Source organism: Pseudoliparis swirei, chromosome 24, assembly GCF_029220125.1.
Source record: "Pseudoliparis swirei isolate HS2019 ecotype Mariana Trench chromosome 24, NWPU_hadal_v1, whole genome shotgun sequence".
Lineage (NCBI taxonomy): Eukaryota > Metazoa > Chordata > Actinopteri > Perciformes > Liparidae > Pseudoliparis > Pseudoliparis swirei.
The window spans coordinates 19,920,967-19,936,247 of NC_079411.1; the positions used below are offsets into that span (position 1 = coordinate 19,920,967).

General features: G+C 42.1%; 1 protein-coding gene, 1 long non-coding RNA gene and 1 other non-coding gene across 9 annotated transcripts; 2 read left to right on the forward strand and 1 right to left on the reverse strand.

Annotated features, from left to right (window-relative positions):
• Nucleotides 1–805: 805 nt before the first annotated feature.
• Nucleotides 806–7,129, forward strand: LOC130189505 (mitochondrial glycine transporter B-like). Of its 3 annotated transcripts, none has more exons than XM_056408338.1 (8): nucleotides 806–1,432; nucleotides 1,799–1,888; nucleotides 3,342–3,466; nucleotides 3,946–4,030; nucleotides 4,122–4,301; nucleotides 4,953–5,121; nucleotides 5,561–5,724; nucleotides 5,900–7,129. In XM_056408338.1, exons 2-8 carry the CDS (start codon nucleotides 1,874–1,876, stop codon nucleotides 6,020–6,022), a joined length of 861 nt encoding a protein of 286 aa, XP_056264313.1. In that variant the 5' UTR covers nucleotides 806–1,432; nucleotides 1,799–1,873; the 3' UTR covers nucleotides 6,023–7,129. The 3 variants fall into 3 exon arrangements, with proteins under 3 accessions (XP_056264313.1, XP_056264314.1, XP_056264312.1); XM_056408339.1 differs by lacking the exon at nucleotides 806–1,432 and adding an exon at nucleotides 1,544–1,646; XM_056408337.1 differs by lacking the exon at nucleotides 806–1,432 and having other exon boundaries at nucleotides 1,803–2,902.
• Nucleotides 7,130–10,302: 3,173 nt separating this feature from the next.
• On the forward strand, nucleotides 10,303–14,397 carry LOC130190018 (uncharacterized). Of its 5 annotated transcripts, none has more exons than XR_008830896.1 (7): nucleotides 10,303–10,392; nucleotides 10,914–11,109; nucleotides 11,786–12,467; nucleotides 12,575–12,720; nucleotides 13,134–13,226; nucleotides 13,911–13,995; nucleotides 14,242–14,397. It is a non-coding gene; the product is annotated as an uncharacterized LOC130190018 (long non-coding RNA). The 5 variants fall into 5 exon arrangements; XR_008830893.1 differs by having other exon boundaries at nucleotides 11,786–12,056; nucleotides 12,395–12,720; XR_008830894.1 differs by having other exon boundaries at nucleotides 11,786–11,858; nucleotides 11,964–12,720.
• Nucleotides 14,398–15,046: 649 nt separating this feature from the next.
• On the reverse strand, nucleotides 15,047–15,119 carry trnar-ccu (transfer RNA arginine (anticodon CCU)). The gene has a single exon. It is a non-coding gene; the product is annotated as a tRNA-Arg (tRNA).
• Nucleotides 15,120–15,281: the final 162 nt, after the last annotated feature.

Here is a 15,281-nt window from a genome sequence, read left to right on the forward strand (position 1 = left end):
GGTTATCACTCTGGTGTATGGCTGTGAAAAGAACCCCTGTAATGCAAGTACTCGGGGAAAATTACATTTGTTCTCAAAGTAAACCCGAGTAAATTAACGATCTATAATGGCTTTTTAAATTTTTTTTAAATAGCTGTCCTGTAAATATATTCGTAACCTCCCTTTTTAAGTGATGCCATGAGGGAAAGCTGAAACTGTCTCATTAACAATCACGTCAACAATGGAGTCTTTGAACTGTAAAACATGAATGTTAATGTGGGTCTGAGGTTACTAAATATCATCCCTTTTGTGCCTCCTGCTTTTTTTCAGGAACTATAGGAAACTCCAAAAGTATGTGCTAAGAAGATCAGTGATATAGTCTTGGATATGCTGGTAATTTAGAAAGTATAATTCTGTTTACTAGTTTCAATAAATACATGTAAATAGTTGCACAAATGTCGTCGGATAATGTACAGTACGATATATACAGTAAAAAACAAAAACGCGTTTGCTACCTTCAGCTACTTTTCATGAGGGCTGCCTGACACGTGGTGCAACAGCGACACCCTGAGGCCACTTTTAGAGATGCAATGACTTGCACATATCGATTGTTTAAAACGAAAAGTATATAATTTAAACAATGTGAACTCTACATATTACAATGATTAGTGCTTTACAATGCCGATCTCGCACACGAACCACATTTCCTCCACTGACCAAACGAGCCAGTGTGACCTCCTGATGTGAGCTCTGCCAGTCAGACGCAGCAGCAAGTAGCGATAACGCCACACTGACGACTGACATTAGACAAGAGGTTCAACATCTTTCAGGGCCCGCGGCAGAGCATGACCAGCATTTGAGCGACACGGTGCAACAGCAGGGCTCTCAAGTTTTGAAGACAGGCAAGCGTGAGATTTCCATCAGCACCCGATACAGCTGACCGTTGCGCGCGCCGGCATCGAGCCGAAAAGAGTTGTTGACGGGGGTGCTAGTGACTATTTTTTTGCTCCATCCCAATGCGCGCAGACCGGCGTCGGAGCTCTGCAGCGGAACAATCGATCGGCGTATTGAGCATCCCTGCATTCAAGCATTAAATAGCCGAGAGGTTTTTTCAGCGTGAGGAATTCGATGTGTGGCGGGAGTGCGTGAGATAAGACCGAAATGCGTGAGTCTCCCGCTCAATGCATGAGACTTGAGAGCCCTGAACAGAGGCGTTGAACAACGTGACGTCACGAGGGTCACTACGAGGGTGAGCTAACACCCGCGTTAGCTAGCTAGCCGGTGGATGATCATTATTGACAAAGTTCTACGTTCAGCCTGGAAACGGTGTTTACAGCCGCGAGACTCGTGAGAAACTTCCGCAGATTGCCACAGTGAACACTAAACATGGCGCTCCTGAAGCTGGCAGGCGTGACCATCAACTCCATCAACCCTTGACACGCACCGGAGGGAGGTGAGTGGAGCTAGCATGCTAAGTTAGCGAGCCACTGTCGCTAGCTAGTCAAGTTACCATCGTGACCGAGTGAAGCCTTAATAAAGAAATAAGTGGATGTCGTAGCTGGCAGGTTTGCCTTTAGAAGTAGCCCACTTTGTTGTAATCACTCGCTACACCTGACTCGGACGTGTCTTGCTGGTCAGTTAGTCATAAAGCTGACGTCATACCAACGGTACCGTTTCCTCAGCATACCGGCACTCTGACAGCTAACGGTTCATTAATAACGCTAGCTTGCCGCTACAGGCTTCGTGGACACTTTGCAGTCGAACATATTGTTTGTGAATTGTGACTGGCGGCTGTCATCTGATTTCTGCCCTCTTTTAGTAACGTGGGTTGAAATTAACCAGCTTCAAAACGGCATCACCGGGGGAGAAGCTGGACTCCGCATCCAGGTCCAAGATGGATTTATCAGCGGTGAGTTGCACCTGCGGGGTCTCCTGCCCTGAGTAAGGTCATCATACAGTCGGTGGTCTCAATCTGTCAGTTAGAGGGTGAATACATACATATTTTATATATTTGTGCAGATATTTTCCTGTACAAATAAAGCAGCTTTTGTGCGTGTGTCCTTATAATAGTTAGCTGATTTTAACCTTTAACCTTTGGACTGTTCAACCAAGCTACCAGTGGTTGGTTAATGATAAAACAAACACCCAGTCCAACCTGATGGCACAGCAATTTAAACTACATGTGGGCAATACTGATCACACTCCTTTATTACAGGTGTGTGTGTGTGTGTTCCAGATCCACATTGGATGCCATGAATGCATAATTATAGATCTTTACAGACTTATCTTCTGCACATGGTCATGAGAAAGACATGCTCGTTGTTAGGAAATAAAAAATATGCCTGCTGCCTATTTTTCAACATTTTCTAAAATAGTCATGTCACAATTACTAATTGTGGTGCTCAATATATTGTCCAAGAGATAATATTGAAAGGGTGCACACTACCACTTGAAGATGATATAAGAGCATAATAATGCAAGAATAGGCCTTTCAAAGAGCAATGCGCTTTTATTTCTTAGAGATATTCAGATATTGGTATTGGAATAAACTTATAAAGATACATCAAATAAAACAACACAAACAAAACAATAGTTATCGAAACATAATTTTGTCTTATGGCAGGAATGATTTTTCTCTTTCTCGCGGATAGCTTATGCATGGGGGAGTAATTTTATTGTGTGTGTGTGTTGTCTGAATTGTAGTTATGGCCCTATTAGAAACATTTTGTTTCTCCATTTAAATATTTTTTTCTGGAAGTATTAACTTTAAAATTAAGCTAAATGTATTGTTTGTCTGTTTATGTTTGTGTCTCATGTTTGCCCATGAGGCATGTAACCACAGATAATGTCACGTCTGTTTAATTCCATCGTGCGTGTGTGTGTGCGTGTGCGACTGTCTCTGCACATCTCCATCATCTCCACTGTGAGGAACCTGGCCTCGCCTCCGTGCTACAGGCTTGTCTTTCTTTTGTCATGCAAGCATATTTGTATTTCATTTAAAGTCCACTATATGTTTATGAGATCATCTGTATTTTGGGGGCACATTTCTGTCGTGTCAAGATTTTGTAATGCAAATATTTGTACGGATAATATTTCCATGCCCTTTCGCGAGAGTCTGTGGCTTTCAAGGAGAGGTGACCAATGACGAGAAAGATGTTGAATGTCACATTTTCACATTATGCTTTTCCATTGTGACTAATCCTTTATGTTTTTCTTTGCTTCTCGTCTGTCATCCTCCAACACCACCCTCTTTCTCCATGATTTATCTGCCCTCGTCTCTTTGCCATTCTTCCATCCTCTCTATCTTTCCATCCTTCTGTCTCTCTCCTCTACTGTCCCTCTCTGTCTGTCATCGTCTTCAGGCTCACCCAGCGCTCAAAGCCTTTGTGTGTGGCTCTCTCAGCGGCACCTGCTCTACGCTGCTCTTCCAGCCTTTGGATCTGATCAAGACACGGCTGCAGACCCAGCAGAACAATGCCAAGCCGGGGTGTGTGTGCGACTGCGTGTACACACACTTCATGTCATGCAAACCCACATCCACCACACATTCTGCTGCATGCCATCAGACGCATGTACTTGAGCATGGCCCTAGTTTTGTCTTTCTTTTGTTCTACCTTTTTTCACGACATGTTCTCCAGATACAAATGACACAAACACAGCCTGGCAGGACATGATTTGCAAGCAGTGCTGGCCTGAATCTGCTGGTCTGACCCATATAGGGCAAATAGTCACACCAGCACTCTGTAATCATACTGTCAGGCCGCTAGATTGCAATTAGCCCGACTTGTAACAGGAACAGGAAATGTTAACGGGTAAAGATCGTTCAATGGGTTAAGGCCATCGTTCATAACAATTTTTTAACAGTCCAAACTGTTTATCTTTGCCATTGAGTGCCCATATGTTTGTCTTTTTTATGTTTGCACCTTGAATGTGTCTAACTAACTATTCCTAAATGTCTTCCTGCAGCGCACCAAAGGTGGGGATGTTTACCATTTTAATCAATGTTATCAGGACAGAGAATTTCTTCAGTCTGTGGAAGGGAGTTACACCAGTGAGTAACTTGACTGTACAATTAATTTTCGGCAGTTATAAACCCTGTTGTTTGATGTAAATGTTTAACACAAGCCATTTCTCTCTGGCAGTCATTTGTGCGCTGCATCCCGGGCGTGGGCATCTACTTCAGCACCTTCTACTCCCTGAAGCAGCACTACTTCCTGGAGCGGGCACCCAACGCTGGCGAGGCTGTTCTGCTCGGAGCGAGCGCCAGAGCTGTGGCTGGTGTCTGCATGCTGCCGTTCACTGTCATCAAGACGCGCTTTGAGGTGAGCAGCAGTTAAAAAAAAAAGTTTACACTGAGGGACCCCCGAGCCCTTCTGACCTGAGATCTGCTGCATGATTGGTGGACTGAACATCTTCTCACAGTCGCGTTTGAATTGATGAACTGGGCAGTTTACAATTCAAGACCATTGTTGATGAATGATAGAGTTGAGGCAATCATTTGTCTTTGTTTCCAGTATCTTGTTAAGTGCCACTTTTTTTCCGGATGACATTTCATCCCAGAATCAGGGGCCTTTACACATATTTTAAATACATAGGTGACAAAAAAAAACTACAAATATTGATTCAACTAAGCTATTTTATGAATACTAAAGCCACAATAATGGAAGCTACTGTTCGTTGGGCCATTGGTTCACCAATAGAGGAGTCTTATTTTGTAGATATACTTATGACTCTTGAGTACAGAGTCCTCTTTTCCGACTCCGGAGCATGCCATACCTCCAGTGAATGAGTAAGAGACGTTGTGCCCGATAAATGATCATTGCTCCTCGCATGGACATACTTAGAACTACTGCCTGCAACGCTGTAATTAAAAATCAAAAAATGTAAACTGTATCCAGGTGAAAAGACAGTGTCTGCAACATTTTAAATAAATATGTTCCATATTCATTTTCCATCTTCGTACGTTGTTGCAGAGTGGCTGTTACAACTATGTGAGTGTGGCAGGAGCTCTGAGGAGTGTGTATGAGACGGAGGGAATCAGGGCTCTGTTCTCGGGGCTGACTGCCACGCTGCTCCGAGATGCTCCGTTCTCCGGCATCTACGTCATGTTCTACAGCCAAGCCAAGAAGGCGCTGCCTCAAGGTGAGAGCCACGCGGCATCAGCTCATCAAAATGCAGGTCATTAAAATGCGAAGCGCTGTTTTCTATATCGAGATCTGATGAGCAGCTGGTCCTCTTAAGTGGTGTCCTTGTGCTACAGAAAATCAGTAAAGTGTATCGTGATTAGTTAAAGGCTCTTAAATACATGTCTTTAAGCGGTTTTATACGCAGCAACAGTGGGTTTTTATGCACCTGTTTTTTTTGTGCATTTAAAATTGATTAATAGTTGATAGTTAATAGTTCGTGGATAGAAACACGTTTTAATACGCAATTTGTTTGCCACTTTTTTCCTGGACATTCTGTATATATTTGCGTTTGAGTCAGAAACCTGACCGCAGTTTGTGTTCATTTTAGTACAACAACTCTTTCGTGAAACATGCCCTTCTACTTTTCTCCTGATACCTGGTCTCTCGTCTCTCAGAGGTCACGTCGTCGCCCTACGCTCCGCTGGTGAACTTCAGCTGTGGGATGGTGGCAGGTGTCATGGCGTCGCTGGCCACACATCCAGCGGACGTGGTGAAGACCCACATTCAAATCAGCCCGTCCCACTGGAGCACCGCGGATGCTATCCGCTACATCTACAAGGTGTGTGTGTGTGTGCGCTCATGTGATCACAGCCGTCAGTGTTTTCTTTTACTTGCCGCATGTGCACTTAGTTTTCAGGGAGAAACGCCGCTCATTGTTGTGGCCTAGAAGGGTGTAGCTTGGCAACTACGTCAGTGTCGTACTGATCTTTCCTGGTCTCCTCCTCTACCTCTAGGAGCACGGCACGGGCGGGTTTTTCCGTGGGGCTGTCCCCAGGTCTCTGCGTCGCACCCTGATGGCGGCTATGGCTTGGACTGTCTATGAACAGCTGATGGCTCGAATGGGCCTCAAATCCTGAAGAACGTCACCGACGGGCCACAAAACAGGATAAAGTATGAGGGATAATCGGATACATTATTTTCTCCCTGAAAGCCTCACGAATGAAGAAAAAAGAAAAGGGATCCGAGGAGCTGACTGTGAACCAGCGCGACCAAGTTTTCTCTTAATGTCAAGCTTGGGCTGAAGTGACACTCCCCGCTGTGAAGTGAACGTATTCCTCCTCTCACTCTCCGTGTGGACACCCTGAGGTCTGGCTGCCACTAAAAAGAAAAAGGCTCAGTGACTGTGCTGTGACTCAAAGCACGGCAGAGAGTAGAGCTCTGGCTTTTGACATATTTTCAAAACTTGCATTAAAATTGAGCAATGTTTCTGAATTAGATTTTATTTTATGTTATTTGACGCAGGTTCAGATAATAAAAAGTGTTCACACGGCTACATTATTGGAATAAAATCACAATATAGCCATTTGTTGCCAACTGCTAAATAAGTTTATATACAACTGTGATGCATTTTATTATTTCAGATTTAGTTTTGGAGTCGGTCACCTCCCGTGACCATCTTTCCAGAACATTGCTTCATCGTTGTGTGCGACTGTGTTTCTAAAAGTTGCACACAATCCTTGCTGGAGAGATGTGGACGTTTTCCAGCTTCACCTTTGATTTGTAAATATTGGACTAGATACAGAATTATTGGTTGTGACTATTTTTTATCTTCTTTGCCATAAATATTTATCATTATAAATATTAAAATAAGGTGATACGTTGAAAATGATTATTATATTTTCATATTGTATATATAAATAATGCCAAATGGAAGATCTCATAAGTGGAGGAGATTGGAAGACGTAATTGACTGAACAAAATGGATCATTACACACTCTTCACGAAGAGTCGAGTTCAGTGTTTGCTGTGTATCTACGTGTGCCCTAATTCACACATTGAAGTTTTACCTCGTTGATTATCTTCATGAAAAGCGCCACTCCAGTAGTCTTCATTGATCCTCTGTTGTGACTTTAGTTTATAGAAATTGTTTTTATAGCTATTTGGTCTGCGTATGTTTGCTCAGACTGACGTCGTGCCTGGCTGGTTTTTAATGTCAATAAATGTTCCTCTTTCTCAAAAATGTTTTTGGACTTGTTTTTATTGTTTTTTTCCGCTCCAGATAGCAACTGTTATATCAACCCGTACTGACCAAATTTACATAAATACTCTTAAAGATTCAACATTCGGCAAAATATTTAAATGTGAAGAAAAAAGTTTGCCATTGACAGGTTCGTTAGTTTCTAAATGGTCTTGAAAGCTCAAATAACTTCAGATCAAACACTAACTTCCATCCATCCATTTTCAATACCGCTTCATCCTCATCAGGGTCCCGGGGCGCTGGAGCCGATCCCAGCTGACATAGGGCGAAGGCAGGGGACACCCTGGACAGGCCGCCAGTCCATCTCAGGGCACACAAACACTAACTTGACCTTGTCATAATAGTACAAATAATAGGAAGTATTTGTACAAAGCAGAAATTATCAAGGAAATGTAAAGTTTCCTGTACAAAGATGTGAATAACACATTACCTCCAGTGTCACGTTACCTGACACACTTGCCAAAATAACATTTAATAGCAGATGAAGTTGTAACAGTTTAGCTCCACGCCTTCCTTTTTGTTAGAGTTGTTTTCATCCTGTCACAACATCTCGTCAATCCAACTCCCCTCACCTGCCTCTGATCACCTCGTTAGTCCCTCATTCCCTTCACCTGGTCCTCACGCCCTTCTCACCTGCAGAGCATCCCCTCATTAGTCCCTCACTATTTAGCTCCCTCACTTCCACTTGTCCTCTGCCAGATTGTCTTGTGTTTTAGTGCCAAGTTCTCCAGCGTTATTAGTATATATTCCTGACCTGCCTGTCCTGACCTCTGATTCTCTGCCCTGCCCCTTTTTAGACTTGTTTGCTTCCTTGACTGATCTCCCGGTTTTGACCCAGCTTGTACTCCTGTCTGAGTCGTGCTTTTGGGTCCACGCTAACAGCACCGTGACAGAAGTTGAGTTTCTCCTGGCAGTCCCAGCTCTCCCACAGCCCCTCGTTGGTTAAAGCTCCACAGCGTTTCCATATTGGACACTCTTGGTCCTGACCTCCTCCGATGGTCCAGGCCTCATACTCCAGAGGGTGCCCGTTCACCCACAGCGGTCCACCAGGTAGCGCAGGCCGATCCACACCAGGTCAACGCCCTGGGCCTGGATCTCGCTCAGGGCCAGAAGGTTCTCGGTCTCAGACCAGACTTGTGAGATCGTCGTGTGTTCTGCTCAAAGAGAAGCCTGTGCTTCAGGTTTGGGTCGATGACTAAACGTCACGTTTGTTGCACACGTAGATTATGCAAAATGAAATCTTCATATCTGGGTTGCCCTGGTCGCCCAGTGGTTGAGACGCAGACCATGTGTTTTAACATCCCTCTCTTCCCATGGTTCCTGTCCTTCTCAACTGTTCAATTAATAATATGACCCCTCCAACAAAGGTTTACAAAGTGACACAATGTCAGTGTCTGTGTCACTTTGTGCAAACACAAGTTCTAATATAACACCTATTAATCATCACTGTTATTTGCTGAAAAGAAAATCTAATTGTCATCATGAACTAAAACAACAAAAATCTACCAACATCTTTAAAAGTAGAATGTCATCATTTGTATGCAGTGTAGACATTTCATTGAACAGATGCAGGTGTATACGTTTTACACAGTCTTCCCTACAAAAATCAGTCAACTTTGAAAAAATTTGATGCATAACACATTTAAATTTTCTTGCATAGTAGGCTTAACCTGGTAAGATATATGAACACCTGGCTGAGTACTCAACTCCTCCTCTGTGGTAGTTGCTGTTATGTGTCTCCACTACTACATTTTCCCGTGATGACACATATACAGACTCACAAGGTGAAAACATCACCAGATTCGCTGCCGCAGCTAATGATAACGAGTGGACAGACTCTTTCTACTAACTGCTTCCTCCCGTAGTCGTTGTGACTTCACCTCTCACAGTGTCCCTTGGACCTGACTGTGTCTGATGCCTTCTGCCTCGTGAGCCGGCCTCCTGTCATGGCCCTGCTGATGCACCCTGCCCCCCCACCCCTCCCTCTGGATGGTGGGCCATGCCTACTACGAACTACTCATACATTCTGTCATATTCATTGAATGTGTTTATGTAACTGTAATGCTTCATTCTGTACACATGACATCTATTGCTTCTGTCCATCCGGGGACAGGGATCCTCTGTTGCTCTCCTGAAGGGTTCTTCCTTCTTTTTTTTTTCCAGTGAAAGGTTTTCCTGATCCGATGTGACGTCCTGGGACAGATTGTAAAGCCCGCTGAGGCAAATTCGGAATTTGTGATATTGGATTGTATAAAATAAACTGAATTGAATTGAATTCCAACAGAGTTCAAAACCTGTATGTTTCATATCACGGCCCACAACGCACTGAGCACCTGCTCTTTGAAAACAGCAGAACATAAAAGGTAAAACTTTAAGAGAGCACACCACTAAATAAAATTTAAACCTGTGTTAGTGTCAAGTCAAACTTGTCAAAGCTTGCGTTGGAGTTTCATGTTATCCTCCTGATGTCATTTGTGTGTCATGGTAAACAGCCACTGAGAACTGAAGAAAACATAATATTATTGTGATTTTAAACGTTTTGCCAATGAAAATCATGATTTGCAAAACTTTTTTGGAAAGGGGAAATATATTTTCAGACAGAAGACACGGATCCATTATTTAATCAATCTAAAGAAGCTGATGAGACACTAAATATATCTCACAAACATTTTGTACTTATCAAATACTAAAGATACTGAAGATACCAAGTGTAAAGTGTCAATTAGAGCCATCATTAGAATAGCAGGTTCAGAGGAAAAGTTAATCATTGAAAATAGTTTTTATCATGGTGATCTCCAAAACAAATAAATACTATCTGCTAAATAAGATAATATAAAAAGCTAGTGAGTTGACTTTGAAGAAGGTTGTTCTTCCTCAAACTAGAACGCAATCATGTCAAAATTAGAGTTATTAAAAAGATAAGACCTTTTAATGACACTTTCAATCTACTCTCTTTAAATTCAAATGCATTTTTACTATATATATAATATTTTATATATATATATAAAAATATATATATACATAGTATAAATAGACATAGTATATATATATCTCGGGCCTGGATGTATCAGAACAGCTTTTTTTTCTTCAGGCGTTCAAGCTGTCTCTTTGTGCGCAGCGGACCTGGCAGGCAGAACCCAGGGCACGAAGTATCGAAGCCGGAAGTGAATTTACTATAAAACCAACTGAACTTCCGTTTCCGTCCCTTTCGACCGCGACATCGTGGTCTGGATACGACGTGTTCACGTGGTGAGAAATAACTCTTACTGCGCCGTTTCATTATTACGTTCACGACTTGCATTCTAGTAAAGAAGTTTATACGCTGAGGTTAAGATGTAACTTTTAAAGGACACAACATGAAGACACGTCTCTGTCGTCCCACTTGTACCATTCTCGTTGCTACTGTGTCTGTACACGCTCGTTAAGCATAGAGCATTTAATATTCCATCAAACAAGCGACATTTTGAAAATATTAGCCATTTATATACATAAAATACAATTTTCTAATATGATGGAAGATTTGCGCACTAAGTATGGTGGCTAGGTCGAATTTTGTTTACGCCTCATATCTATAGTAGAATGAAAGGGGACCGTGTTCACTATTCTGTGCTTCCGTTTCAACTAGATATGATATAAAGAGTGACTTTTATTTAACTGAAGGTCCTGGACTGTCTGCTCTTTTACTATTGCTCACATGAGGATCTTGCCATCAAGACTCTTATGGTCTCTTTTATTGCCAAGTGTGTTTATTTGTTTGTGTCCTCTTCCAGCTCTCCCACTATACCCAGTGGACACGATGTCTGGTTCAGCTGCAGATAGAGGAGGAGGAGGAGGATGTGCTCGAACTATCCTGGTATCACACCGCTCAGCCTCCCGGGGAAAGTTTATACCAGGGTGCTGGAAAGGAGGCGCCGACCGTTGTTGACCTGGACTTCCAGGTGGATGAGTGTCCACAAGAGGAAGCATGTGAGTCTTCACCAATTCCGGCATACATGGAAAGCAAAGTAGTTGCAGTTAAAGTACATTTGTGTTGCAAGTACAGTTACTGGAATTCATTCATTTGGGAATGTTTTTAATGCATCCTTTGACTGTCCAGAGTCAAATCCTTTAGTTGGCAGGAATAAGTTGTTGTGCTAAAAAAACTGCTTAACCCTTGTGTTGCCTTAGGGTCATTTTGACCCGAATCAATATTACACCCTCCCCCTGCCTTTTGGGTTTTTTTTGATTCATTCAATGTTCCCTCCTGTTGTTTTATTTTATTTTTTTATTTTTTTTACCTTTTTTTAATTTGAGCCATTAATTAAAAACTCAAAAAAATTTTAAATTAATAATGTTTTTTTCTTTTTTTAAGTGTTATTTTTTTTTGTTTTTGTTGTTTGTTTGACGACCATTACACATTAATAGCATTAATTGGTCAATAACAATCCTAAGGGGGGGGGGGGTGATTTGATTGATTCAAAAAAAAAAACCCACAAGGCACACGAGGGTTAAAGGCAGGTCAATGTAATCTGTCTTCATGGAGAAAAAAGCTAAACAAATCGTGACACTTTTTTAAGACTGTTTATGATTGTTTTTGCTTATCCCACTGCACTAAACAAGCAGCACATCATTAAAGCCTGGCACTGAGCTCGTCTGTGTTTAGGTGTCGAAGTGTGCCAGAGTGATATGGCCGGGTTTTCGCTAACACCATTGAGGACTGCTGTCCAATGACTGGGGTTTGATAGTGACCTGAGCTACATTTGAACATTAAATACTAGTGTGCTTTTTTTCTTTTCTTCTCACTCTACTAACTGGGTACTTCCTGCGTCTTCTCTCTGCAGGTGTTTACATTAACGTGAGGAAGACCTGGTGGCAGCCTGGGCCACACTGGTGGCAGCGAGAACCATGGGATCTCCTCCGGGGATTCAGGACAGGTATAGATGAAGCATCCCATAGGATGATACGTTATTTGTCTTTAACTTAAACTTTGAATTGGCATGTGTTAAAGCACACAGTTACTAAATTAATATTTTTGTTTAGCTTCTGCAGCCTTACGGTGGGCAGGTATGACCACTAGCTTATGGTTGCTACAGAACAACTTTCTCTGAGTCCCTTTACTGTTTCTTTTCCTCTTGTGTTATTCTTATGATGTGGTCACTGCTCGGCAAAAGTTACGTTTTTAATGCTTTAAAGAGAAAAAGTTGCGCTTATCCTATTGCACTAAACAAGCAGCACATCATTAAAGCCTGGCACTGAGCTCGTCTGTGTTTAGGTGTCGAAGTGTGCCAGAGTGATATGGCCGGGTTTTCGCTAACGCCATTGAGGACTGCTGTCCAATGACTGGGGTTTGATAGTGACCTGAGCCACATTTGAACATTCAATACCAGTGTGCTTTTTTCTTTTCTTCTCTTACGCTACTAACTGGGTACTTCCTGCTGTCTTCCCTCTGCAGGTGTTTACATCAATGTGAGGAAGACCTGGTGGCAGCGAGATCCCATAGATCTCCTCCGGGATTACAGGACAGATATACATGAAACATCCCTTAGGATAACAAGTTGTCTTGAAATGGCAAGCATTAAAGCACACTTACTAAATTGAGTACGTGGGGTTTTGCTGCTGCAGGCTTGCGTGGACCACTAGCTTATGGTTGCTACAGAACAACTTTCAGAGTCCCTCTGCTGTCATTTTCATCTTGTGCTATTCTTATGCTGTGGTTACTGCTTAGCAAAAGTTACTCTTTTAATGTTTAACAAAAAGTTAAGCTTATCCCACTGCACTAAACAAGCAGCACATCATTAAAGCCTGGCACTGAGCTCGTCTGTGTTTAGGTGTCGAAGTGTGCCAGAGTGATATGGCCGGGTTTTCGCTAACACCATTGAGGACTACTGTCCAATGACTGGGGTTTGATAGTGACCTGAGCCACATTTGAAAATTAAATTAAATACTAGCATGCTTTTTTCTTTTCTTTTCACTCTACTAACTGGGTACTTCCCGCTGTCTTCCCTCTGCAGGTGTTTACATCAACGTGAGGAAGACCTGGTGGCAGCCTGGGCCACACTGATGGCAGCGAGAACCATGGGATCTCCTCCGGGGATTCAGGACAGGTATACATGAAGCATCCCATAGGATAATACATTATTTGTCTTTAACTTAAACCTTGAATTGGCATGTGTTAAAGCACACAGGTACTAAATTCAGTTTTTTTTGTTGCTGCTGCAGCCTTACGTGGGCAGGTATGACCACCAGCTTATGGTTGCTACAGAACAACTTTCTCTGAGTCCCTTTGCTGTTTCTTTTCCTCTTGTGCTGTTCTTACACTGTGGTCACTGTTCGGCAAAAGTTACTCTTTTAATGTTTACCAAAGTCAAGCTTATCCCATTGCACTAAACAAGCAGCACATCATTAAAGCCTGGCACTGAGCTCGTCTGTGTTTAGGTGTCGAAGTGTGCCAGAGTGATATGGCCGGGTTTTCGCGAACACCATTGAGGACTGCTGTCCAATGACTGGGGTTTGATAGTGACCTGAGCCACATTTGAACATTCAATACTAACATATCTTCCCCCCCCTCTCTCTCTTACTCTACTAACTGGGTACTTCCTGCTGTCCCAGTTGCACTAAATATAACCGTTGCAATATGTTCAATGCAAATGGCAGCATGAAGCGCTGCCTCGGGTTCCTTCAATTGTATTGGCTTCATTGAGTCAGCAGAATATTCAGTGGCGGGATTATATATATATATTTATATATTATGATGTAAAGTAAAAATGCCAACATGTCTGTCTGACCAGGGTCTTTTGGAGGATGAGGTGTGCCATCTCCAGGTAGCTCCCCTGGGAAATCATGCCTGAGCTCTACTTCGACATGAGTCCAGAGGTGAGCAGTGCAAATCTACCTGGAAATTAGACGCTGGGACTCATTAACGGCTGCTGTATAATTTTTGAACATGAAGTCCAATAAAGCTTTTTATTTTGTCGGGCAGAGAATTACACTCTGCTTAGAATCTTATTGTAAATTATATCTGGTTGGTTTTTGGAAGCTGCCGTGATAAATATACAACCATTTCAACTGAAAGCATATTAATGAAATGTTTCTTGTTTCCTTTTGTTTTCTGTTGTGTAGTGGGGTGCCCATAATGTTCCTGAAGGCTGTTCGCCAGCTCCTGCTGCACAGACTGCGAGAGTGCTAGCTTTCTGACTGGTCCGATCAAACAAAGCACCTGAAAAATGCACAACACTGAGCTGAGAAATCAATAAAGTTGGCTGATTATTCACAAAACCTGTCTTGTTTCATTGCATAAAGGATTCCCATATGTGGAATATATAATCTGTTGAATGTTTATTTTATGTTAATATCTATTGGTATATGTACATAGTTTTTTACAATGCGTCATACATTAGTAGCCACATAGAGAAACTATTTCAAGACTACAAAACCAAATTAATGTTGTAAAAACCACCATTATTGAAAAGTATCCAATTTATGATCCATGTTGGTTTCTGTGAGCAAGTACACTTAAATGCAATTGCAGAAAGCATTCTGCAGCTTTAGATGCATCACACAAACATGTACTTAAACATATTTTCATTTTGTTAATGTATACAAACGGACCACAAACCCACCCTTCAGGAAGATTAATACATAAAAATAGAAAAAAAGAGGTCGCCTCATTTTGCCGAGCCAGAGTCTACATATGTAAACACACATCTGGTACATCTGACACCCCTGCATCACTAGAGTAAATACCCATTACGTCCATCACAGTTACAATATATCTAGAAATGTAATCTAATAGGATTAACCCAATGAAAATCAACTTGTGGTTGAAACATGAAGAATGTAGTAATTAACACTAATTGAATCAATTGGATTGCATTATAATAGTTGAGTTCTTGAGACCATGTACTTTGTGCATTTAAAAACAGGACACCCCAGATGGGACTCGAACCCACAATCCCTGGCTTAGGAGGCCAGTGCCTTATCCATTAGGCCACTGGGGCAATTATAACACCATGTCGATGCTGTCAGACTACAAGCCACACAACATACTGGTATAATTTATGGTTGTTCCTGCAAGAAAGATATGTTATATTAATTCAAAACCGCAGCCATTTTTCTTCGTTCTGTTGCTAAGAAACAAGGAACAAACTCCCTAAAGATGT

Bases quoted from the DNA above. Each gene is read 5' to 3' on its own strand.
- LOC130189505 (XM_056408337.1), top strand. From the start codon at position 2,825: ATGTCACGTCTGTTTAATTCCATCGTGCGTGTGTGTGTGCGTGTGCGA. The intron at 3,467-3,945 runs GTGTGTGTGCGA...GTCTTCCTGCAG, and splicing joins CAGAACAATGCCAAGCCGGG to CGCACCAAAGGTGGGGATGT. The intron at 4,031-4,121 runs GTGAGTAACTTG...TCTCTCTGGCAG, and splicing joins TGTGGAAGGGAGTTACACCA to TCATTTGTGCGCTGCATCCC.